At 52.9% G+C, this 24891-nt stretch overlaps 1 protein-coding gene and 1 long non-coding RNA gene across 3 annotated transcripts; both read left to right on the plus strand.

Annotated features, from left to right (window-relative positions):
- Positions 1-622: 622 nt before the first annotated feature.
- On the plus strand, positions 623-8531 carry GSC (goosecoid homeobox). The gene is made up of 3 exons (XM_026515508.4): positions 623-1139; positions 1591-1850; positions 2186-8531. Exons 1-3 carry the CDS (start codon positions 785-787, stop codon positions 2339-2341), a joined length of 771 nt encoding a protein of 256 aa, XP_026371293.1. The 5' UTR covers positions 623-784; the 3' UTR covers positions 2342-8531.
- A 9521-nt stretch (positions 8532-18052) lies between these two features.
- Positions 18053-24830, plus strand: LOC130544803 (uncharacterized). 2 transcript variants are annotated; one of them, XR_008961420.1, is made up of 4 exons: positions 18053-19127; positions 22177-22335; positions 23287-23424; positions 24617-24829. It is a non-coding gene; the product is annotated as an uncharacterized LOC130544803 (long non-coding RNA). The 2 variants fall into 2 exon arrangements; XR_008961419.1 differs by lacking the exon at positions 18053-19127 and having other exon boundaries at positions 21531-22335; positions 24617-24830.
- Positions 24831-24891: the final 61 nt, after the last annotated feature.

Raw genomic sequence — 24891 nt, forward strand, 5'->3', positions numbered from 1 at the left:
AAATTTGGCGGTGAGGGTTTGGGGGTCCGGAGGAAGAGCGGAGTTTCAACCTTGCTTGAGAGAGGACGCAGCCACTTGGATTTTCTAAAACAAAACAAATTCCGAAATGGGGCAAAAAGTAGCCCCAAAGTAAAACCGTCCACAATGAATTGGAGTTTCTGGCAGAGGAAATCGCACCCAATAATAGGACCCAATCTGAGAAAAAAGGGTGGGGGCGGAGAGGTCCGGCGGAGGGAGTTGTTAACTGCGCCGCACAATGGCATTAATGAGATTAACCCGAGCAATTAGGACGCCCGCCCAGCTCCGCCGGCCCGCGCCGGCGCCGCTGAATGGGAAAGATTAGGTTAATTTCATTAATTTGCAATCCACAATCCTTTTTCTGGCCCCCGCAACCCCCTCCCCTTGGCACCTCTCCCCCTCCCCCTTCCCTAAAGCCCCCCCACCCACCCAAAGGCACCGAAAGGGCCAAATCTGGTTCTGTTTGTCATCTGCATATTACCAGGAACTAAATCCAGGATGACGTCGACTCAGTATAAAACCAACAAGAGGTTCAGCTGGTCTAAACTCCGTCCTACCCGCGGGTTGAGTTCAGCGAACGCTGCAGCTAGGGGAGGGCGGGAGGAGGGAGAGCGGACGCAGGGGGCGGGGAGGGGCGCGGGGCTCGCGCTCGCCCGCGCTCTCTTTCGGTTTGGTCCGCCGCTGGAGGAGAGTGGACCCCCCCCACTTTGAGGCTTTTTCCCCGGTGCCTCCCCGCCGCCCCCCGGTCCCGGCGCGGGGCTCGGGGATGCCCGCCAGCATGTTCAGCATCGACAACATCCTGGCCGCTCGGCCGCGCTGCAAAGACTCGGTGCTGCCAGTGGCGCCCAGCGCCGCGGCTCCGGTTGTCTTCCCGGCCCTGCACGGGGACTCGCTCTACGGCGCCGGCGGCGGCGCCTCCTCGGACTATGGCGCCTTCTATCCGCGCCCCGTGGCCCCCGGCGGCGCAGGCCTCCCGGCCGCGGTCGGCGGCTCCCGCCTCGGCTACAACAACTACTTCTACGGGCAGCTGCACGTGCAGGCGGCGCCCGTGGGCCCGGCCTGCTGCGGGGCCGTGCCGCCGCTGGGTGCCCAGCAGTGCTCCTGCGTCCCGACGCCCCCAGGTAGGGTCTCGCTCGCGCCGGCCTTCTAGCCGTGGTCCTCTGTCCCTGGGGCGTGGGTGGGCGGTGGCGCTGGCTTTTCCCATTTTTGCACTAACTTTTCTCTTTGCGCACATATGAAACCCCCCTCTCCTTTTCTTAGCCGATCGGGCACGGGGGGTTTGTACACTTGCTGCAAACTGAAGACTAGAGTTAGAGGAAACTGTAATTTAGTGGCGGCGTGGGGAGACTAGGCTTTTGGGATTCCCAAACTGGCTTTCGGAGTGTGCGGATCCTCTAGCATGCTTCCCCCAATTCCCTGCATTTTCGATTTCCGCGCACCCCCAAATGCCAGCACCCCGTAGCAGAGGATTTTCTAGTGGGAGTGGGTCACCGGGCGGGCTGGCGGGCCGGCTGGTGGTGTGCGCAGTGGCGGCAAGGGAGCCGGCCGACCGTGCGTCCTTCTCTGTCGCAGGCTACGAGGGCCCCGGCTCGGTGCTGGTGTCCCCGGTCCCGCACCAGATGCTGCCCTACATGAACGTGGGCACGCTGTCGCGCACCGAGCTGCAACTCCTCAACCAGCTGCACTGCCGGCGGAAGCGGCGGCACCGCACCATCTTCACCGACGAGCAGCTGGAAGCGCTGGAGAACCTCTTCCAGGAGACCAAGTACCCAGACGTGGGCACCCGCGAGCAGCTGGCCCGGAAGGTGCATCTCCGCGAGGAGAAAGTGGAGGTGGGCGCGCCTGCCGGCCCTTCCCGGCGAGATAGGGCCCCCGCCGGGTGAGCTCGGCGCGGCAGCCGGGCTCTGCTCGGGTCTCCCTGAACTTTGCATCCCGCGGCGGCCCGGAGGCTGCTGGAGGGCGCTTTAGGCCCAGGAAGTTGCATGGAAACGCGGAAGCGGGAGCGATTCTCGCGTCCTTTTGTGGGAGTGCGCGCGGGGTCCCCGGCTTCCGAGCCCACGCCGGCGTCACCCGCGGCCACCGAAGGCCTCGGGGTGCCCGCGCCGCTGTGGGGGGGGGGGACGCGCCTTTGATCTTAACTGTGGTTTTGTCCTCCGTTGCGCAACAGGTCTGGTTTAAAAACCGCCGTGCCAAATGGAGGCGGCAGAAGCGGTCCTCGTCGGAGGAGTCGGAAAACGCCGAGAAGTGGAACAAGACGTCGTCCAAGGCGTCGCCCGAGAAGAGGGAAGAGGAAGGTAAAAGCGATTTGGACTCGGACAGCTGACGGCCCCGGGCCGGCTGTGGCTCTTGCCTAACTCGAAGGACTTGCACAGACAGACGATGCTACTTTCTTGCACACGCGCTGCCTTGCGGGAGGGGGTCGAGAAAGAGGAAAGAGGAGCTGTAAATAGTGTACAGAGCCGGGAGGGCTGGCGCCTGGGGTCGGGGTCGCGCCGGGGCTCGGAGCCCCGAAGTCCGAGGCCTCCGGAGCCTCGCTCCCCACCGTAGTATTTATAGTTAAGTTAACGGTGACAATACAATAAAGTGACGGCGATGTAGACGGGCCACATTCTGTATTTCGTACCCACCTCCCCCACCCCCATCTGAGGCCCAAAAAAGAAATCTGCTTAGTCTTGTAGCTTGGCGAGAAAAATCGGGCGGCCCTGACCTGTCCTGGATGAAAGGAAAAGAAAAAAACTCGGGGCATGAATCCCTCACAGGACGGGTGTCCTGCTTTAAAATCCATGTCTCTAGGTCTCCAGGAAGAGGCAGAGAGGGGTTTTGCAGGCCTGCCGGGGGTGGGTAGCATTGCCTACGAGAGGGGACAGCATGGGGTTCCTGTTCCCCCTTTCCCCGTGGGGAGAACCCGGACTTTTTTCCTCCTCGCTGCCAATGGGAAACCACAGTGGGAAAGCAGGATCCGCCCCGGAGCTGGGCGATCCTGGGAGGCTCTCCAGACTGGCTCAGCCTGTCCCTGTTCTCACGAAATCCCCAGACCTAAGGCTTCGAGTCCTAGGGTGGAATGAGGTGGCGGGCATGCCTCTTTCCTGACGTTTTTTCTGGATCTTTCGTGGCCGCTCTGCTGCTGCCCTTCCTCCTAGGCAGCGTGACCTGCCCAAAACGCTGCTGGGCAAGGCTCCTGTCCTGCCTGGCGTCTCTAAGCTGAGAGTCCCAGGGCCCACTGGGGACGTCAGCCGGCGCTGGGCCCATGGTGCATTAGCCCAGGCATTTGGCGTGGCCAGGTCTGCACCCTGAGTTCTGCCGGCCAACCAGGTATTAGAGCGCAGGGTGGCCGCTGAGGCACTTTGAGGTGGGAGTGCTGACACTTTTGGCTTTCTCCCCTGTGCATTAGTTGGGGCTGGAGGAGGAGTGTCCCAGGAGTGCAGCTGGTGGGCTGGTCAGCAGCTTGTTTAGGACTGGAGAGGCAGAGAAGCTTCCCGGTGCTGGTGCTGGCTGAGCTGAGCGCTTGGGACAGGGATGAAGACAAGAGCATGCATATTGTATGACTCCCCAGACCAGGGGCCAGGGCTGGGGGTGGGTGGAGACCAAAGGCCAACAGGAATGAGTTTTTAATGCTTCAACTTTATTGATCTTACAGTAAATCCATTTTATAGATAAGGAAGCTAAGGCTTGGAGAGCTGCCAGGGTCCCAGGTTTGGCGGATGTATGTGTGCTCCCCTGGGGAGCAATGAGCTCTTTCTGCCTTTTCGGCTGCCTGGAGTATTTGGTGTAAGGACCCTCCAGGGGAGGTCTGTGCATCCCGGCTGTGGAACACAGTACATGCAGAAGAAGGGGTTTTAATGGGAGACGGTATTTTTTTCCCCACAGCATTTTCACGTTTAAAAGGTAAAAGTGACTCCTGGAGTGGGTGAAGGGACACTTAAATACGGAGTGACTCCCAGTTACAACCTTTTTAATAAGGAGTATCCTCTAGATGGAAGCAGGAGACAGCTGTTCGAGGCCAGGTGCCTAGGGGGTCAAGGTCACCTTGGCTCATGTGTGGCCTTGAGGAAATTACTGACCCTCTTTGGCTTTGCACCTTCTGGGACTGTAAAATGGGCACAGTCATAATATCTGCTTCCCGGGGGGGTGGTGTGGACAGAACGGGTACTAAGTCCTATTGAGTAACAGCTGGCATGGGGGAATCTTTCAACGTGGCTACCTGTTTTTTAAAAAATAATATTATGATTTATATTGTATCAGACCCAGCACTTCAAGATTTATGTACATTCTCATCTTACCTTTCAAAAACTCTAAGGTGGGGAGTTTTCACCATTTTACGGAGGAGAAAATGAAGGTTCAGAACAGTTAAATACTTGAATGACATTCGGCTTTAGAAAATAATCATCTTTGGGCATCTTTGATATAAGACCAGGCAGGTCTTATATCATAATTGGAAATGTTTCCGCAAATACCAGTTCTGGTGAGAAATACTCAGAGGCTGTTAAATTAATTTCTGATGAATGTTGCGATGGCCATTAAATCTCCTCCTTAGACCTCAGACTTCCATGGCGAGGAAGCCTTGCCTGCCCTGCACCCATCCTCAGTCATTGCTGTTCCTAGGTGCTGTCCTCTGTCCCACTGGAGAGGGGTGAGCCTGCAGGAGGGGCCGGGAAGAGCTGTGACTTCTGCCCTTCCTCCTGTCTAGAACATTCTAGAACATAGGACCTAAGTGGGCAGCATCATTCCACCGTGAGACATTTGACATTCCAATTCCAGAACTTCATAAACTCCTGTGTCACTTTGTCTATGACTAGCCCTTGGACTCCCTATAAACAGGGATCTTCATTTTTTTTTTTAATGATCTGCATTTGTCTAATCTGGGGAGGTGTCCATATCAGGTGACAGGGAGAGAGGGATTGCAGGAGGAGTAGGTTCTCAGACATCTTCCCCCAGGAGCACCCAGTGAAAAGAAAAGCCAGGACAAATGGGGTGTGCAAGGGGCGGAAGGGGAGGAGCCAGGGAGCTCCTCCCAGCTTGGGCCGCAGGCAGATGTGAGGTGGCAAGACAAAGGCTATCTGTATCTCCGTGCTGGCGGATCCTGCACAGTGCTTCATCCTAGGCCCAGCTCACTGGAAACAAACATAAAAAACATCTGGGACGAAGAGGGAAACGTCAGGATGGTCTAATTATATATAGTTCACCCACCTTTTCTGCATTCCCCAAGCAGCTGTGGGGCTCAGACTTTTCTCTTAGCCTGGCCACTGGAATCGGGGGGACAGATAGTGTCATGGAGCAGAAGGGACTTGGCCTTCATGAGCTGTATTTGAGCCTTGTAATTGTCTTTGAGAATTTGGATCACGGGTGTGTATGCATGTTGAAAGGGGCAAGGCAGAAGGCAGGTGACTACCTGAAGGGTCTGTCGCCTATACAGCACCTCCCCCCCCCCCCCAAATGAAGGTGTCTTTCCTTTTGGACAGTTCAACAACCTGAGGCACAAGGTTAACACGGGGCCAAAATGAGAATGTCATCTTTAAGGGACAAGGCATAAATCAGGCTGCCTCACTGTACAGAGAGTGTCTCTTTGGTGGTGCTGCAGCTGTGTATAGAAGTTCCCCAGCAGCAGATGATCACAGGAGTGAATGCACTTGCCCCCGGGGAACATAGGAATTAATCTGCCCTAAAATGCCAGAAAGATTCTGGCAAGGAAGAATAATGACAATTAAAGCCCCTCGCAGGAGTCTAGCACTTTCCACTGTAGAGCTCTTCCACATACATCTCTGGCTCTCTGGAGGGGAGAATCACAGCCCATTTTGCAGATGGAAAGTAGAGGCTCAGACTAAATGCCTTGCCCGTAATGCATAGTAAATGGCACAGCAGGTCCCCAAAACCCCAGACCTGAGCAGACTCTCCCACACACCTCTTCGGGTGGTAGCAAGGTCTGAGGTAATGGCTTCCAGCTGCTGCAGGCCACCTGGGCCGACGAGGGCCCTGGCTGCAGGAAGCTGACAAGTACAGAGAATGGAGTGTGTGGGGGAAGAGACGGGATTCTCAGGGTTTTGGATATGCTGCACAGCGGGCATGTTCTCCCCATTATTGCCGTGAGCTGTGCGCATGTGTGGTGGGGCAAATGGGCCTGCAAATAATTGCTTTATAAATTGCACCCCTGGAGTGTATATTTCAATGATTGTTCTCAAATCAGGTTGCCTTTTACTGACTTTTGAACTTTGAGCTCATGTCTTAAGCCTCGTCTGAAGGACCTGGTTTTAATGGGTATGTGTGAGATCGAAGCTGGTAGATCTCTTTCATTTCTTTGTGTGTATGGGGGGGGGTTGCTCAGCTGGAAGTTGGGAGGTAGGGGTCACAGGGTGCTTTTTGTGACTCATACGGGGTTTTAAGTGACTCAAGTAAAATTGTTCAGGCATCAAGACTCCCACCCAGGGATCTCCAGTCAGGTCCCCCAAATTCACTTCCTCTTGTTCGTGCAAACTGCAAATGCCGGCCTCCACCTTAAGGAAGATGGAATTCCAGCCTGGGGAGGGCAGGGTGACAGTGCTGTGGCAAGGGGATGACTGGTGGCTGGTACAGGTGTGTCTCTGGATGGGGTCACGTGCTCATCAAATGACCCAGGAGAGGTTCCTTCCTCACCAGCACAATGGTTAGAATAACGATCTAAGAACCCGGCAGAGTGTCTGAGACACGTATTATTGTGTGCTTTGAAAAACTCCCTCAAATTGGCGGGATAATGCCCTGCATGCGTAGGTTGGAATTAGGAATGAGGAATGCCCCTTGTTTGTAATTGTCGCTGGTGTAGGAGTTTATGCGTGACCGCAGGACACAGACTGTAATGACATGAAATGTGACTGCCATGGATTTAAGCCAAGGAAGCCTCTGATAAGGTGTGATAGGTTGTATTCTCCCTAAGAGGTTTAGGACGAGGAGATGTAGAGCGAAGGAGAGAATTTGGCGTGGGTTTGGGTTCCATTTCCAAGTTTTAGGAAATGACCTTAAAGTTTTTTTTTTTTTTTTCAAAAGTAAAATGAAAACAAAATGTGGCTGCTGGTGCAGAGCTCCTTGAAAGTTCTAGAAGGGATGGAGCCAGCTGGGTCTTTTGGTTGCGGGGGCTTCTTACTTGTTGGGGAGACATGGTGTGTCCCCGAGGCCTATCCCTAGAGCCATGTGACAACGCAGACGACCTCTGGCTTGGTTTTAAACCTGGGGGGTGGGGTGGGGAAAAGCCATTGTCTTCTGCAGTCCAAATGACCCCACGGGACAAACAGGATGAATTCCAGCATGTTGTGGTATTTTTAAGTGGGTCTATAATTTTTGGATTCCAGCAGCCCTCATTTGTTCTCAAGTGTCCAGCCCTGGGAAGCATCAGTGAAGAGAGATCTTAAGAATTCCTCTCGCAAACCCTCCCCTCTTCCCTGGGATTCGTTCCACTGGTACCTTCTGTTTTCCTAATTCCGAGGTCCTCTGGAGTGTGCTGACCAGGAGCGAGCTGCTGGGTTCAGTGGAGCGAGCTGCGTTTCGCGGAGCCTTTGCCCGCCCTCCCTCTACCTGAGCTGATTTACAGAAGCTGACATTAGTGAGACCATTCTAGCTGTGACCGACAGAGTTCAGAAGCGTCCCTGTCCTTTCAAACTTCCCTATCTGCCTGTCGTAGAATGCAGAGCCCTGGAAATGCTCCCACCCTGTTGCATTATGGGGGAGGCTCCTGACCACAGAAAATGCTAGCACAACAGGTTAAGAGACAAATTCTCTTTGTCGGATGGAGCGAGGCTGCTGAGCTCCTTTCCTGGCGTGAACATTCTTTCCTTCGGCTATTGCCCTGCTTCCAATGCTCAGAACTAACGCATGGTAACTTGTTTAAAAAAATTTTGGGGGGGGGTGGAGGATGGGGTGGAGACAGAAATATCTTAAAAGTAAGACTGTTTCAGAGGAAAGCAAGCCCGTGACGGCCAGCAGCCTGCAGTGAGAGACGTGGTATACCACAGGTGCAGTGTCCCAGGTGGCCGAGCCGCACGTGGCCACCTGGAGAATCGACCTAGTGACAAGGCTGTCCCTCCAGAGAGAGGAACTCGGGGGGGAACTCGTGGCCAGCCAGGTAGAGGCTCCCGGCATGCGGGCCAGCCTCGGGGGCCCGCCGCCGTCTGACTCACACCAGCCAGCCACACCGTGACTCTGTCCACTTTAATCTCGTCCCAAGCAAATGACTGACCTCGCCCAGCAAAGGCCTACAGCCGCTTCTTTCCAGATGGAGTGTGGCTTATCCTCCTTTGAAAAATCCTCAAAGTGCTAACTATGGGGCCAGACACAGAAAACTGCCCTTCGCCGAGAAACAGGGAGGCCCAAAGCATTTGGAAAGTCCCCCTCTGCGAGGGAGACTCGGGACTCTGTGAAGTCGGAATCCCAGCTGGTGGTTTCATCTGAAGATGTTCCCCGACTGACTCCGGGGCCAGATGGCTGGGCCATCAGGGAATGCGCATGTTCGACATTGTTTTGTGTTTGAGGAATAAATATTTAAATCTGAACCGGAGTGAATCACTTTCTACTGCAGTGGGCAGGGATGGAAAGTCCTATGTGCTGGTGGGTGTCCCCCGCTGTCCTGAACATCAGCCCAGCCTGCGTGAGTCCTGCCACGCTCAGAGCCTTCATAGAGGGGGTCCCCCCTCGGCTGGTGCAGGAGGCCAGGAGCGAGGTGGGGCGCTGCCTCTGTGTTAGGGTTCCAATCTGTGTCTTCTGTTCTGCGTCTGCTTTTGCGCTCAGACTCCCAAGGTGCGTGGGTGAAAACGGAGACCCCCGTCCCTTTGTCCTCAGCGTGGTGGAACCCCCTTGGTTTTGTTTCATTTTGGGCCTGTGTCCTAACGGGTCTCAGAGGAATGTGAGCGGCTGAAACTTAACCCTTTTCTGGACTGTCATTAAAACTCAAAAGATAGTAGGTCTTTATGGTTTATTTTTGTCTTTATAGAAGATGTGTGCGTGTAGTTTCTTTTTCTTTCTTTTTTTTTTTTTTAAAGAAGGGAGATACTTTTTGCAAGTCCCAGAGGGTGTGGTAAAAAAAACAAACTTATGTTAGTTTGGGGATTGACAAGTTTCATAATCATTTTCCTGGCTGTGTCCTTATCTAATCCCTTCTAAGCCTTAGGAGGCAGGGTGGAGGTGGTGACGTCATCTGGTACGGAAGAGTGGCTGCTTCACAGCTTTTGTCCTGTGTCCCGCCGACGCCGTCCTGCCGGCTCTGTCTGTTTAATCCATCCTGTCCAGGTCCCTGTGAAGTGGGTGTTACTGTCACCGTTAGCAGAAGGGGAGATGACCTGTCTGTTCGAGTGAGGTTGGCTCTTACACTCCAAGTGCACTTCTCTTCCAGCCCTGTCCGCCTTAATAGGGAGCAGCCAGGAGGTCCGGGTTCAAATCTGGTCACCAGCAGGTGATGTCAGCTTTATGCTTCAGCTCCCTCATTTCCAAAACGAGGAGGATCATTTCCTGCAACACGTGAAAATTACCCGGGGTTTGCAAATGCCTTGGTTAATCATGGGAAAGATACCAGCGTAGTCATAATGCTCATGAGCGCATAAGCGAGTAATATTTTATTCAGGATCTCCAGTGAAATGATGGTAATAATGACGGCCTCTGTTCAGCCTGCAGATATTAAAAGGGTGCCCAGTCTCTGCTTGGTACTGTTCCAGGTGCTGGAGAAAGAGCCAGTGTCCCCCTGGAGTTCGCCTCCTATTGGAAGAGATAGTCACTCACCAAATAGGCCGTAATTTCAGATAGTGCTAAGGACCCAAGATGAAAACCGAGAGAAAAGGGTGCTAGGGGCTGGGGCAGGAGTTGGGAGATTTCACAGTGTGGTCTGAGGTCTATGTGGTGAGGGGTTTAAATGTTAATTGCAAGTAAAACTCCAGAGCAGGGGCGGGCAGACTGCAGCCCTTGGGCCAATGTGGCCCACTGCCTGTTTTGTCAATAAAGTTTTATTGGAACACAGTCGTGCTTGGTTCATTCATGTCGTGTCTGTGGTTGCTTTCCCCTGTAAAGGCAGAGTTGAGTAGTTGCAGTAGAAGCTGTAGGGCCTGCAAAAACTGAAAATATCTGCTGTTTGGTCTTCCACAGAATAACTTTGCTGACCCCTGGTCTAAAGTTTAGAGTTTAAACCAAAAATGGAAACTATGGCTAATAAGGGGTGGAGTGAGGATTTATACCTGTTTGCCTAATGCTTCATTTCCTTCTCTGTGCTTTTAGCACAGCCTTGGGCCCCTGTGATGGGGCTGGGGGCCAGAGGGTAGGATATAGGGCACGTCTGGCACAACACAATATGGTGCCTGATGCCAGGTTCCTGCTTTCTCAGTGATGTGCAGGAAACAATTTTAGAACAATGGAAAACAGGGCATCAAGAAGCGCTAAATTATGTGGCATTGACTGGTAGCCCGAGAGGGAGGACAGCCGCAACCCCAGAAGGCTTCCTGGACGAGGTGGGAGTTGCAAGGGGCTTAGTATTTGGCCAGGCAGAGCTGAGGCACCAAGACAGGCAAGTATGGTGGCAGCAAGGAGACCACCTAATCAGATCAGAGAGGCGGCTGATGCTCCCTCCACGGCTCCAACACTTGCCAAGCCCCTGCTGAGTGCCAGGCAGGCCCCGTGCTGTGTTGGGTCGCAAACATGAACAGAGCAGCGTCCCTCCAGGCATGTGCATCAGGCTGCTCCAATCTTAAATGAGGGGTGCTGGGGTGGAGTGGGGCGCACGAAATGCTGTGGTTGGGCAGAGCTAGAAGCTGCTGCTTTTTTTTTTTTTTTTTAAGATTTTATTTATTTATTTGACAGAGACAGCCAGCGAGAGAGGGAACACAAGCAGGGGGAGTGGGAGAGGAAGAAGCAGGCTCCTAGCAGAGGAGCCTGATGTGGGGATCGATCCCAGAACGCTGGGATCACGCCCTGAGCCAAAGGCAGACGCTTAACCGCTGTGCCACCCAGGCGCCCCAGAGCTAGAAGCTTCTGAGAGTGGATCATTGGAGCCACGTGCTTTGAGGCACATGGTGATGGGGGGAAGGGGAGAGCCTTCCAGAAAGAGAGAGCAGCTTGAGCGAAGGCGTGGAGGTGGGAGGGCAGGGTGGGGGGGAACCCGCCGTAGGAGGCTTTGGCAGGGCAGAGGCTGGAGGGCAATGAGGGCAGGAGCCTGGTGGGTGTCTAGTCGGGCGTGTGCGGTGTTCAGGTCACTATTTCGTAAAAACCAACCTGCAGGATAGGGGTCCCTGCCCTCCCGCATGTGGGAAGACAGCCAGAGAGATGGCCAGGGTCATGCTGACATGCGAATGATTCATGTCCATTGCCAGCCTTTGTGGCCCCAAGGGGGGGCGGTATCCCATCAGCATCTGCTTGGCATCCTCTCCATCTTCTATCAGAGGAGAGAAAAACATCTCACTCAGATCCTTCTGCAGAGAAGGGGTGTTTTGTTTTGTTTTGTTTTGGAAGGGATTTTCAAAATACAGTGATGTGTGGCGGGTAGTTGAGTTCATCAAAGTGATTTTTCCAGATGCTGTAATTTTTGGGCAGCTGACAACGTCAAGGCTGCCTCATCTCCACCACCTCCCCTAAGCTCCAAGTCCCCCCTCCAGCCTCAGGCACCGATCCGACCCCATGGGAACTGTCCCAGGCACACGGGCGGCATCTTACAGGACGTCCTTCACAGCTCTTAGTTCTGTATTTATGGCAACCATAGGATGTGGGCTGGGTGGGCTCTGTTCTTCCCATTTTACAGAGGAGGAACTGGATCAAGCTGCTTTCCTAAGATCATGCCGTTGTGAAGAGAAGAGTGGAAGAGCAGAAGTCTCCGGCCCTGGAACTTTCCATTTATATCTGGCTCTGTCTACTCTCGGGTGCGTAGCTGCTCTCTCTGGATGTGGCAGCATGTTGGTTTCCGCATGAAGTGAGGCTCAAACTCATGCCCCTCCTGGTAACCAAATCCTCCAAATGCCCCTTCCTCCAGGCAGCCTTCTTGGACCACTCCAGCCTTTTGTAGGCCTCACAGACTTTGGCTGGATGGCTCGTACATTCTAAGAGTTTATAAAGACCTTTGGATGTGCTTGGACTTCATGCAGACCCATACTGTCACGATAGTCCCCCCCCCCGCCAAATAAATCAGGCTTTGTGTTTGCCAGTGACTGTGAGATTCTAAGGTTCAGAGAACAGATTTGCCCCAAATACCTGTGGCTACCATCCTCCCCCACCTCTGTCCCAATGTCCATGGCATTGACATAGAATCTCACCCCTTCCATAGCAAGAGGGATCACCTTCATTCGAAACCTCTGGCAAAAGGCAAACCTGGAAGGAGTTAGGTTAACTCCCTGGCATAGATTTATTCTTTTTTTTTGGGGGGGGGGGGAGTTGTTGTTTTTTTTTTTAAAGATTATTTATTTATTTGACAGAGACAGCCAGCGAGAGAGGGAACACAAGCAGGGGGAGTGGGAGAGGAAGAAACAGGCTCCCAGCGGAGGAACCTGATGTGGGGCTCGATCCCAAAACGCTGGGATCACGCCCTGAGCCGAAGGCAGACGCCCAACGACTGTGCTACCCAGGCGCCCCTGGCTTAGATTTATTCTTAAGCTGCTTCGTCCCAGGGAACAGACCCAGGTCAGTTTTGATAACGAAGTCAGTGAGTGCAGGGCCTTTGCTGTGCGAGTGATTTTTGCACACAGCTTCTCACTGGGGCAAGTGTCCTTCCTGCATCGTTGGCGGGGGGTGGCCATGGCCCCCAAGCTGTGAGTGAGAACTATGACAGGGTGAGGGGCTGCAGGGGCAGGGGGCCTTTAGCATGTCAGGAGGCCAGGGGGTGGAGGGCCTCAACAGACTGCAAATAGCTATGCTGAAGCCCTCCCTCTCTGCCTCTCTACCTAAAGAGCAGACCGAACTTTCTTCTGGATAAGGTGGCCCAGGAGCAGCTCCTGGCCTCTGCTGGCCAGCCTGAGCTCTCCAGGCCCAGGGGAAGGGCTCTGTCTGGGTGCGTGACAGCCACACCCTTCTCTGGGCTCTGCATCAGGGTGGGGAGGCCGGGGCTGCCTCTCAGAGCCCAAAGCCAGAGGACAGGAAGGATTTTTCTCCACCTGACCCGCTGCTCTTCCTGGGAGCCTCGGGGGCAGCTCAGGCCCGAGGAGCAGGGCTGGGCACAGGGTGACGGAGGTCAGGAGTGCGTCTTCATCTGCGCTCCTGTGACCTGGGCCCTGGCAGCTCCAGTCCCAGTCATCCTCTTCCTCTCGCTCATAGCTCATTAGTACAAAGGTAGGCATTGAAATCTTGCATCCAGCCCCGGTGAGGGTGGGAAGAATGGGGCAGAGAGAGATCAGGATTTGCCATCAAAAGTTAGGCCTCTGCCCCTTCCCGGCTTGGTGAAACCTGGCCGCCATGCTCAACCTCTGGGTCTCAGTTTCCCCATCTGTTAGGGAGAGTCATTAGTCCTGCCTTGTTCACCTGATTTGATGAGTGTGGACACTCTGTGGGATGGGTCCTGTGATCAGGTGTTGGTCAAAGTCCTGGTGGCATGAGGACTTTATTGTGTACCTGGCGGGGTCCCTATCAGCTCTGACGTTCCTCCCCTCTATTGTTGGGTCTCTCCCACATCCACGTTGCCTCTTAGAATCATGGAAGTATCTGGGCCGGTCACTGGTCTGGCCACAGACGGAAGGTCTCTGCCATGTGTTAGGTGGCTCCCTTGGAAGACGGGCCACAGAGAAGCATCTGTGGGACATGAGTTTGTGCCCTTCAAGGAAAGCGTGGGGCCCCCACAGGCATTGGACCTCTTTCTTCTTTTCCTGGAGTGGGTTAGACTGTGTTCCCCAAAAGATAGGTCCCCGTCCTAACCCCAGGAACTCTGAATGCACCGTTATTTGGAAAAAGGGTCTCTGTAGATGTAATTAAGTTAAAGATCTCAAGATGAAATCATCCTGGATTGGGGGTGGGTACTAAATCCGATGACTAGTGTTCTTATAAGAAGAAAGAGAGGACGCGCGCCTGGCTGGCTCATTCGGTTAAGCGTCTGACTTCAGCTCAGGTCATGATCCCAGGGTCCTGGGATCAAGCCCCACATCGGGCTCCCCACTCAGCGGGGAGTCTGTTCTCCCTCTGCCCCCACTTTCCTGCTCGTGATCTCTTTCTCTCTCTCTCTCTCTAATAAATAAATAAAATCTTGAAGAAAAAGGAGAGGAAACCCACCAGGGAGAAGACCCTGAAACCCAGAGGCAGATCGGGGCGATGCCGTCACAAGCCACATGGAACTGGAAGAAGGCTAGGAAGGGGTCTCCCCGAGAGTCCCTGGAGGTGCCGTGGCCCTGCCAACACTTTAATTTTGGACTTCCGGCCTCCAGAACTGTAAGATGAAAGCTTTTTGTTGTTTCAAGCTACCAAGCTTGCAGGAATTTCTCGTAGCAGCCTGAGGAAACGAATACACCTGCTTTGCCCTGAAAATGGCTATCCCCTAAATCTGACTCATCCTACCATTGTTTGTAATGACACTTAATTAAGGCGACCGTGACTTGTTCTTTCTGACCCCACAGCGTAAGTGTTTCCACATTCCATTTCATCTGAGGATCTGCGAGAAGGCAGCAGGGAAAACCCATGACTCCTTTGAACTTAGGAAATTAACATGATTTTCCTTCTGGAAACATTATAGGATGACATTTACAGGAAAAACATCTACAGCCCTTTGCAGCTCTGAGAGTTGAGTGTGTGGCCTCCAGGAGAGGAGAAGAAGAGAGGCCAGTGCCCAGGCGGGCTGGGCTGCTCCCGCCCCCAGACATAGCTCACCATTTCCCACCTCTGGGCATCTGTCCATGTGGTTCCCTCTGCCCAGCATGCCTCTTCTCCCCGTGGTGCTGGCTCCTGAAATCCCATCGGTCCTGCAGAGCTGCTCAGGGGGCAGGAAGCAGGGAAGTCATCACTGGCCCTGATTGAGAGGCTCTGCCTTTCAGTCCTGGGTTTGAGCCTGGATAAGAGTCCCGCCCCGCTGGGCTTCAGTTTCCCCTTCTGTAAATTTAGCTCAGCTCAGAGGGCGTTTACTAAGCTTGTACTCTGTATCAGGCAGGGTGTTAGATGGTGGGGATTAGAGTGTTCAGACTAGTTACATAGTTCTTGCTTCTGATTTTAGGACCTAGGAGAGATCTGTAGAATGAATGAGTGCATAAGTGCCTTTCGCCAGCAGCTGTGGTTGTCCTTCCCAGGCCCTGCTGTGTGTGTGTAGTGGGGGGGGGGGGCGCTGTCTGTCCACACCTGCCTCTCCCTCCTGTGAACGCTGCCGCAGGCAGGATGGACAGCAGAGTCAGCAGCAGACAGACCGGAGCGCTGAAAATGCTACCGACTTTGGATTTTTGCTGAATGATCGGGCTCATGCAATGTGACAAGGTGTTTGGGTCTTCTTAGGTCACCAGGGGACCTAAGGGCGTGGTGACAATCCTGCCCAGACCCCAGAATGTTCCTGGAGATAAAATCTGATTTCTGAAACCCCACTACTGATTCCTTGGCCGTGCTGGGGTTCGTGATTTCGACGCTATTTGTAGTCATGGAGTCATGGGTTGGGGTTTATAGAGTGTTGGTTGACGTTACCTGGACATTCGGCGCCCCACTGACTTTGGAGCTGGACAGACTTGGTCCTCATTCTGGCATTAACCTGTCAGAGCAGGGCCCCACCCTGATGACCTCACCTCACGGTCAGATGTAGGCTTCGTGACCTTGGGCACATCCCCTAACCTCCCTGAGCTTCCTTTTCTTCATCCAGAACGAGAACAGGTCCTATTCTTACCCCCGGGTCTACACGGAACAAGTCCTCAAGAAACCACCAGAACTGCTGTCATCAGGAACTTTGCGTCATGACACGATTCGCTACTTCTGATCCTGCCTGTCCGTTAAGCCAACCTTGGGGGCTGAAGCAGGGGATGGGGAAGCGGATCTGCTTTCTGCGGCGGCAGTAACAGGTTAGCGCGCCCCTGGTGGCTTCACACAGGAGAAATGCATCTCCTCACAGTTCTGGGGGCAGAAGTCTGAAGTCGAGGTGCTGGCAGGGACGTGCTCCCTCCGAAGGCTCTCGGGGAGGTTCTGTTGCTGGCCTCTACCAGCTTCCAAGGGCCGCAGGCATCCTAGGCTCCTGGCTGCGTCACGCCCATCTCTGCGTTGTTGGTGGCCGGCTCCCTGGCGTCTCTGTGTCAGATCTCTTTCTGCTTTTCTCTAATAAGGACACTTTCATGGCATTTATGGCCCGCCCTAAATCCAGCATGATCCCGAGACCCTTAACTACATCTGCAAAGACCCTTGTCCCATATACGGCTACATTCAGAGGTTCTTCAGGTTGGGATGTGGACACATCTTTTGGGGGCCACCACGGGGCCCACTCCAGGAAGGAGGAAAAGGAGGGCTTGTTGTGAACCCGTTTCTCGGCAGAGGATGGAACATTTCTCTTACATGCTTCTCGTTCTAAGAAGGTCTGCAGCAGACCTCTCCCTTGGGCACTCGCCATCTGGTCATGCCGAGGGTGACCTATGCGTACCTGTGATGCTCTGAGGCTCCAGGGCCATCCTGTGTCACCCACAGCGCAGGCCACAAATGCCAGGAAGATGACTGTGGTGGCAGCAAGGGGCAGAGATGGGACTGAAGACCCCCTGTGTTGGTCAGCTTGGGTCCCAAAACAAAATATCATGGAGCGGGTGGCTTAAAGGACAGACATTTGGGGCGCCTGGGTGGCTCAGTCAGTTAAGCGTCTGCCTTTGGCTCAGGTCATGATCCCAGGGTCCTGGGATCGAGCCCTGCGTCAGGCACTCTGCTCAGCAGGGAGCCTGCTTCTCCCTCTCTCTCTGCCTGATGCTCCCCCTGCTTGTGCTCTCTCAATCTCTGTCAAATAAATAAATAAAATCTTAAAAAAAAAAAAAAAGGACAGACATTTATCTTCTCATAGTTCTGAAGGCTGGAAGTCCAAGATCAAGGTGCGGAGAGGTCTGGGTTTGCAGCCTGCAGATAGCTGCCTCCTCTCCTTGCCTTCCCAGGGCCCTGCCTCCGGTGTCTCTTCCTCTGCTTGCGAGACCCCCAGTCCTATCAGATCAGGGCCCCACCCTCATGACCTCATTTAACCTCAGTTACCTCCTTGAAGGCCCCGTCTCCAAAGATGGGGGTTAGGGCTTCAACAAATGACTTTGGGGGGGGCGCAATCCAGTCTGTCACACCCCCTTGGATTAGCTTTGCCAACGGAAGCGATGCTCTGATAGATCCGGCTTACCTGATGTTGGAGTTCTGAAGTCGGACGTGCTAGTTTCCAGTTTGATTAATCACCACTGCCCATCAGAGCGTCCGCCGCGTACAGACGCGTCGTGAAGATCTTCGCGGGCGTTACTGGCTAACGCTGTCCCTAAGAGCCACTGCGTGTTGAGCACTGAATGCGATGCAGGGACATATCATAACCGTATATCTGGGCCTCGCTTGGGCCTCCCCCTCTCAGCCAGGACAATTATTTGTTGCATTTGATTGATGCGGAGCTGGGGGCTCTGAGAGGGGGCATCTCAGAGAGGTACCGCGGGGGAGACACCATGAAGACACCGGGCGTCTGATCCCTTCTACCATCCTTTTTTACCCCTCTCGGCTCAGAGGAGAACCTTCGACACCCAACTTGGGCACCTGCCACCCTTCCTTTTGTTCCCAAAAGGCCTGGTTCTTTTTCCCCCATGCCACAACTTCTCCGTCTCTCTTTGGAAGGTTACAGTCCCAGCCAGATACACTGTTGTCCTCTTTGCAATCATCCCCAAGCCAGCCCCGCCGGGACGGCCGCTGGCACGCGCAGCCTTCTCCTGGCCTGCGATTACATTCAGTGCTTGGGGGAAAAGCCTTCCCCACGCATAGCAACGGTCTCCAGGCTGAGCTGAGCTGAGGGCTTCCAAGTAGAGGGGTCATTTGGACACTGACCAGCATTTCATGGGATGGAGGTGACCGCCGGCCAGCCACGAAGGGTGGGTGTGTCTCTTTGCAGCCAAGAGGGAGGGAGTGACCTCGAGGGTGCTCATTCTTTCCAGCGCGTGGGGCGTTCTCGCCACTGCCCCTGGAAATCTGGATGCATTTGCCTTTTCAAGAGTGGCTCGTTTGCAGGGCAAAGGTGGAGAGACCGAGTGAGTGGCGGCAGCCTCTCGCACACGCTTATCCCGAGAAGCAGCTGTTGCCAGAATTCTAGAATGCTCTCTCATGGACTTTTGCTTTTGTTTGGAGCCTCACTGGAAATGAGCGATTTTTCAATCATTTCGACCCCGTGCCGTTGAATCCTTGAGGCTGTCTCTACTTTCACTGTCCTGGGGGGTTGGTCTGCATTTGGTCCAAATTATGTGACTGCCGACAGACGGCAGTAAAAGTGCTTTGGCAGGCAGGGCAGGACGGTGGTGGGAAGAGCTCTCTTCTGCAATGGAGAGTGATGAGCTTGGCTCTGCTCCCCGCGGCCCCTGGAGCCTGGGGACACAGTGAGCCGTTTAATCTCTCAGAGATACGGTTGCCTCAAGTAGAAAACAGAGCTAATAACTCATGCCCCTTTGTTCTCTCCAGGGCAATTATGGCCATCTTGGAAGCACAAAAGCAACTTTTTTCCCTCTTTTCCCCGAGAGAGGGAGGGATAGTGGACTCTTCAGATGAATTGCATGTGGAATGGAAGAATACGATGTGATAACAGTCCATGTTTTTGCCTGTGGAGTACTGCCTCTAAGACTCTTCTTACAGACCCATGATAGAACTTCCGGGAGGCCAAACGCAGGCTACACGACCATGGTCTGGGTTCCTGAAGCCAGGACAAGCGAGGCATCTTCCCATCTAATGCTCGCGATCATGGATGAGAGCAAGGAATGTTCCGGAGAGGAACAGAGGCCTGGGGAGGAGTAGGGGGGTGTCCGGGATCTCTCTGGAGCTGGCTGCGTCTGGGAGGCGAGGGTCAGCTGAGCAGAGTCTAGGACAGGGTCTCCCAGGAGTGCCCAGAGCACCCGGAGACGGGGCCGGGAAGAGAGCCTGAGCCTCGGGGCAGGGAGGTAGGGAGAGGTGAGGTCCCGGCCTAGGCCTTCAGTCCAGGGCCAGGCAGACCTGGACGACTTTGGAAGCTGAGTGCGGGTGCCCTGGACGGTGCTGTGAGCCAGGTTGGTGGGCCCGGAGCCTTCCGCTGCGGGAACGGCTGTGAGGACAGGGGGCAGACCTGCAGGATGGAACATTCTGTGAGGACAGGGGCCCTGGGGGAGCACATGGAGGAGGCTGAGCTGGCCCCTGTGTCCCAGGTTCACAGGAGACCCTACTCCGAGGGCCGTGTGACTGCAGAGTCCCCATGGGAACAGCACTATTTGTAGCCAGCACTGGGACAGAGGTACAGAACTCAGTGGGCCAATTCTGGTCTTGACCTCCCCGGGGCTGCCCCTCTCCGCCCCACTCAGCCTGCTCCCAGGGCCCCACATCGGGCCTCGCTCGGCTTGTCTTTTTTTGCATTTTCGTCTTCCCCCTCCCTCCTGCACTTTTTCCTTCTTGTCCTGTCTTGCCCTTTTCTCCCCAAACCCCTTTGCCCTCTGCCCTTTGCTAGGGGCTGGGGGTGCAAAGAAGAGCAGGGCAGAGCCCCGGCCAGGGCAGGAGACAGACGCCAACACTGGAATCCTCCGAAGACAGTGACACCAAGAGAGAGGTGGGCGCAGGGCACAGTGAGGACCGGGGGTGGGCGTGGAGGCTTCCCCGCAGCCCCTGGGCCTCCCACCGTCTTCACATCTGTGCAGTGAGCCTCCTGACACGAGCCGCTGCTCCCTGGGCCCAGGACTGAACAAGTTACGGAATATAAATAGCGCCCTGAGCCGGGTTCCTGAGCTGCACGCCTGCCCAGCCCGTGCTGGCCGCTCTGTCCTTGTCCTTACTCTACCTGGCAAGGAAAGGCATGGGGTCAGGAAAGACCAGAATTAACACAGGCTGAAAGATGCGTGCCCCACGGCCTTTTCCGAGGGGGCCCCTACAAAGGGTGTCCAGGTGGAGCTGACGGAGGCTAGGGGAGGGACAGGTGGGAGGCCCCAGAGAGGGGACAATAGAGGGACTGAATCTCAGGGGTGGGGGCAGCAGGGCCGGATTAGGGGGGCTTTAGCGGGACAATGCTCATTAATAGGGACTGATCCTGGCTTTTCTTTCCCTCAGAATGACGCTCCCAGTGTCCTCACTGAGACAAAGGTGTCACCGGATCAGGATAATGAGCTTGATTGTGCCATAAATTGGTGACAGCTCCATTCACAGCTCACGATGTGTGCAGCTCTGTGGGTCACTTGGGGTGGGCCGCTAGGTTTTCAAGACAGTGCATTTTACTTTACTTTATTTTATTTTATTTTATTTTAATTAACATATACTGTACAATCAGTTTCAGAGGCAGAGTTCAGTGATTCATCAGTTGCATAGAACCCCCAGTGCTCCTTCCACCCTGTGCCCTCCTTCACAGCCCCTCCCCTCCAAGGACGGTGAATTTTATTTTAAGTAATTAATTAATTAACTTACTTATTTTTAAAAGATTTTATTTATTTATTTGACAGAGAGAAAGTAAGAGAGCACAAGCTGTGGGGAGGGGCAGAGGGAGAGGGAGAAGCAGGCTCCCCTCTGAGCAGGGAGACCGATGCGGGGCTCAGTCCCAGGACCCTGGGATCATGACTTGAGCCAAAAAAGGCAGACGCTTAACTAACTGAGCCACCCAGGCGCCCCAGGAAGCCACTCTTAACTGTCACAGCCCGGGACGACTGTGCGTGGATCCCGTTGGCTCTACCCCCACCAGGGGAAGGCCTGAGGGACAGACACTGCGGGGGTCGGTCTTGGATTTGGGCGAGGCCGAGGGCTTGGGCTTCCTTGTCACTGCTTGTTGGCCTTCGTGAACTGCCTGCCGGAAACGTGCCCCATTTTTCTAGGGGACGTTTGGTCCTTTTCTCCCTGTCAGAGTACTGAGGAAGTCAGAGCAACTCACCCTTCATCCTTAGATGCGCTGCAGGTGTTTTCTCTCAAAGCTGTCCTTTGTGGCTCACCGTTGGCAACGGTCTTTTGCTGTATAGAGCATTTCGTCACGGGTGTAATTTGTGCATCTGTTTGTTTCTTTCTTTCTTTCATTTTAAAGATTTTATTTATTTATTTGACAGAGAGAGAGAGACAGCCAGCGAGAGAGGGAACACAAGCAGGGGGAGTGGGAGAGGAAGAAGCAGGCTCCCAGCAGAGGAGCCCGATGCAGGGCTCAATCCCAGGACCCCAGGACCCTGGGATCATGCCCTGAGCTGAAGGCAGACGCTTAACGACTGAGCCACCCAGGCGCCCCGTGCATCTGTTTCTTAATGGCTTCTGGATTATTCCTTGCCTAGAAGGGCCTGCTCCACCCCACAACTATGACAAGAGTCATCTGTAATTTCTTTTAGTACGTTTATAGTTTCATATATTCTATTTAGGCCCTTAATCCATCTGGAATTTACTTTAGTATCTAAGGTGATGTAAGAATTTAAATATATATTTTCAAAGTGATGGCCAGTTGTTTCAGTGCTATTTACTATATAACCTATCAGCCCCACTATTAATTTGTAATTAGCATCATTTCTATTTGTCTGTATCATATCTATCCTCTCTCCCTCCCTCTCTCTCTCTCTCTCCTTCTCTCTCATCTATCTACACCTTTATGCCCCCTTGGTTGGGTTCCATTGGTTTCTCTGTTGTGTGTGTAATAATCCTAGTTGCATAATATCTCTTAGTATCTGATGGAGTAAGATCTTGTTTTCCTCCATTAGTTTGGTTTATCCCCCCCCCATAATTTTAGTGGCCAAATTTGTTTTACAATTTATATTTAAAATCCCAGAGAAATAAATATCTGTTGGCATTGTGATTGGAATCCCTCATAACTTTGTAGATTAATTTATAGAGAAGGCATATGTTTACGGTACTGAATATCACCTTCCTGGAATACGGAGTTGATCAGCTGGCTCTTACCATCTCACAAAGCATCCTGGGACTCAGTGACTTGAAACATAAGCATTTGTTACTGCTTACAAGTCTGGGAGTTGCTGGAGACTGGCTGATCTGGCCCTGGTTCAGCGAGGTGGCTCTGCTTCAAGTTATAGATGCATCTGGTTGGACTTAGCTCCCCACTAAAGTTGGGGTTCAGGTCTGCAGGTCTGCTCCCTTTTTGCTCCTTCTGGACTCCAGATCCGGGGCAGCTTCTCTCATAGCGATGGCAGAGACGCGGAAGGCAAGCAGAAGGAACGGGCATGTTGTCACTCTGCTTACGTGCTGTTGGCCAAATCAAGTCACGTGGTCAAGCCTAGAACCGAGGGATGGAGGAACGCTGCCCACAGGGAGGCCAAGGTAAGGAATGGATGAAGAGAGAGATGAAGAATTGGGGCCAGTAATGCCGTCGACCTCAGCGTATAACTTTAATTTTTCTTTCTGGTTCTTGAGTAAATTTTGTGCTATTTTGCATATGTATTTCATCATGCTTATTAGATTTATTCCTAGATATTACAGTTGTTATTGCTATTGTTAGTGGGACCTTTTTTCCATTATACATCAGAATAGTTTTTTGTCGGCACAGTGAAATGGCTTGTTTATTTTATTGTATCCAGCCACCTTACCAAACTTCTAGTTCAGCATGACTTTCATTTGACTTTGGGGGTATACTAGGTGGACAATAATACCATTGGAAATCTATAATGATTTTGCCTGTTCTTTTCTAATACTTATTTCTCTTATTTCTTTTCTTTAACTTATTGCGGTCACTAGGTTCTCTGGAATAATAGTGAATGTAATAGTGTTGATAGCAGGCATCCTTGTTTCCTTCTTGTAAAAGGATTGCTTTTGGGTTTCTCTGATAAATATTATATTTGCTATTGGTTGTTCCATGACAATAATGGTAGGTGCTTGCAGTGAAGATAAGCTCCTTCTAGAAAATTGAAGACATAAGTTTGGAAGTTAAAATGCTTTAATAAATTATTAGTTTGTATTCTTTTGGCTAAAGGAATAGATGTCAACTCAGTCTCCCCTTCATTAGAACAGAAACCCTAACAACAGCATTCTATAAGGATGATGTAGGACAGGGACAGCGGAACTTGCGGAAGGGCTTAGAAGGTCGCTCACATTCTCCTTTCATCTCGCATCTCTGTTCTTTCTGTGCCTCTTCTCTATTTTTCTATGCCTGCAGACCGGTGTTCCCTGTTCCCCAAGTCACAGGGCAAACACATGATTCCCAGACGCTCGAACAACATCACACCCTTCCTTTCTCTGTCCCTCATCACTCTATTTCTCCATGACCCATCCCAGATTCTAGCAGAAGGACCTTCGATCAGCCCTACCTGAGTCAGATGCCTCCCGCCCAACCCCCCAGAAAACATCGATGGTCAGGGGACAAAGATGCCTCATCGTACGTGGCCTAGAGGGTCCCTGTCTGGACCTGGGGAGGTAAGGCGGGGTTGTTTGGGGCAGACGTTCCACACGTTTCTTGTGCAGATGCCCTCAACTCAACAGCAGGAATCCTGGGTTTAGAGCTGAGAGGCTTCAAATCACATCCTGACTCTGCCCTGGACTCCCTCCTTGACCTTGGGAATATCAAGAGCCCCCAGCCCCCAGCCCTCAATCTCTCCGTCTTTACTGAGGCGTAATTAACAAAGCTGTTTATATTTACTGTGTACACGGTGATGTGTTAATAGATGTATATACAGTGTGATCACCGCAGTCGGGCTCAACGACACCCCCATGACCTCACATGGTTACCGGTGTGTGTGTGTGTGTGTGTGTGTGTGTGTGTGTGTGTGTGTGTGTGTGATGAGAACAGGGACGAGCTATTCCCTCAGCAAATTGCAAGTATACAATACAGTTTATTAACTGTGGTCCCCGTGCTGTAAACTAGCTCTGCAGACCTTACTCATTCTGCATAACTGACACTTTGTGCCCTTAGCTAACACCTCCCCGTTTACCCCCAACCCCAGCTCCTGGCAACCGCCCCCCCCCCCCTCCGCTTCCCGGAGCTTGACCTTTCAAGATTCCACTTATGTTATACCGTACAATGTCTGGCTTCTTTCACTTAGCATGAATTCCTCCAAGCTCGCCAAGGTTGTCTCAAAGGGCAAGAGTGCCTTCTTTATTTGGGGTAAAGAATATTTCGTTATATGTTATATATGTGTGTGTGTATACACACACACACACACACACACACACACACACACGCTTCTTTATCCACGGATGGACACTTAGGTTGCTTCCCTGCCTTGGCTATCACGAATAAGCATTTCCTCCTGTTTTTTACATTGCATTTAACAACGTCTGTGCTTCTTGCTTGCAGAGCTATGGGAGAAAGTGATACATTATTTAATGTGAAAGTACTTTTTGTCCCGTAGCTACCAATTGCATACTTGCTGTGATTACTTCCTCTGCTGTTTATTCCCTGTCCTCTCCCTCCTCCTTCTTAAAATATAACTCGTTTCTTCCTCACTATAAAAAATGCACGTATTCATTGTAGGGAAAAGGTGAGGCAGAAGAAGAAAATAAAACACCCTTGTCCCTCGGTTAACAGCAGCTCGTACACTAGTCATGACTTCATGTTTTTTTCCTTTTTTATTTTTTTCCCCAACTTTCACTTTTTACACAAAAATAGAAACTTTCGAGGAAGTTCTTGGTCCTGACTGCTTCCTCCTCTTGGGACTGAGTGGGAGTGGCATGTGGAGGCAGAACTTTCCAGGACCCAACATTCTGGAGAGGAAGCAGGAAGGTGAGACTGGAAATCTCCCACCGCCCCTTCCTCTCTCCTTCCTGGCTCCTTTGAGGGGCCAAGGGGCCACTGATGGGTGGGGGTGCAGGAGGGGTGTAGAGCGCTGCCAGCCCGGGTGCCAAAGCACCCCACCCCCCCGCCCGCCGCCTCTCCCCACCTCT

The sequence above is a fragment of the Ursus arctos genome, unplaced genomic scaffold, assembly GCF_023065955.2.
Source record: "Ursus arctos isolate Adak ecotype North America unplaced genomic scaffold, UrsArc2.0 scaffold_25, whole genome shotgun sequence".
Lineage (NCBI taxonomy): Eukaryota > Metazoa > Chordata > Mammalia > Carnivora > Ursidae > Ursus > Ursus arctos.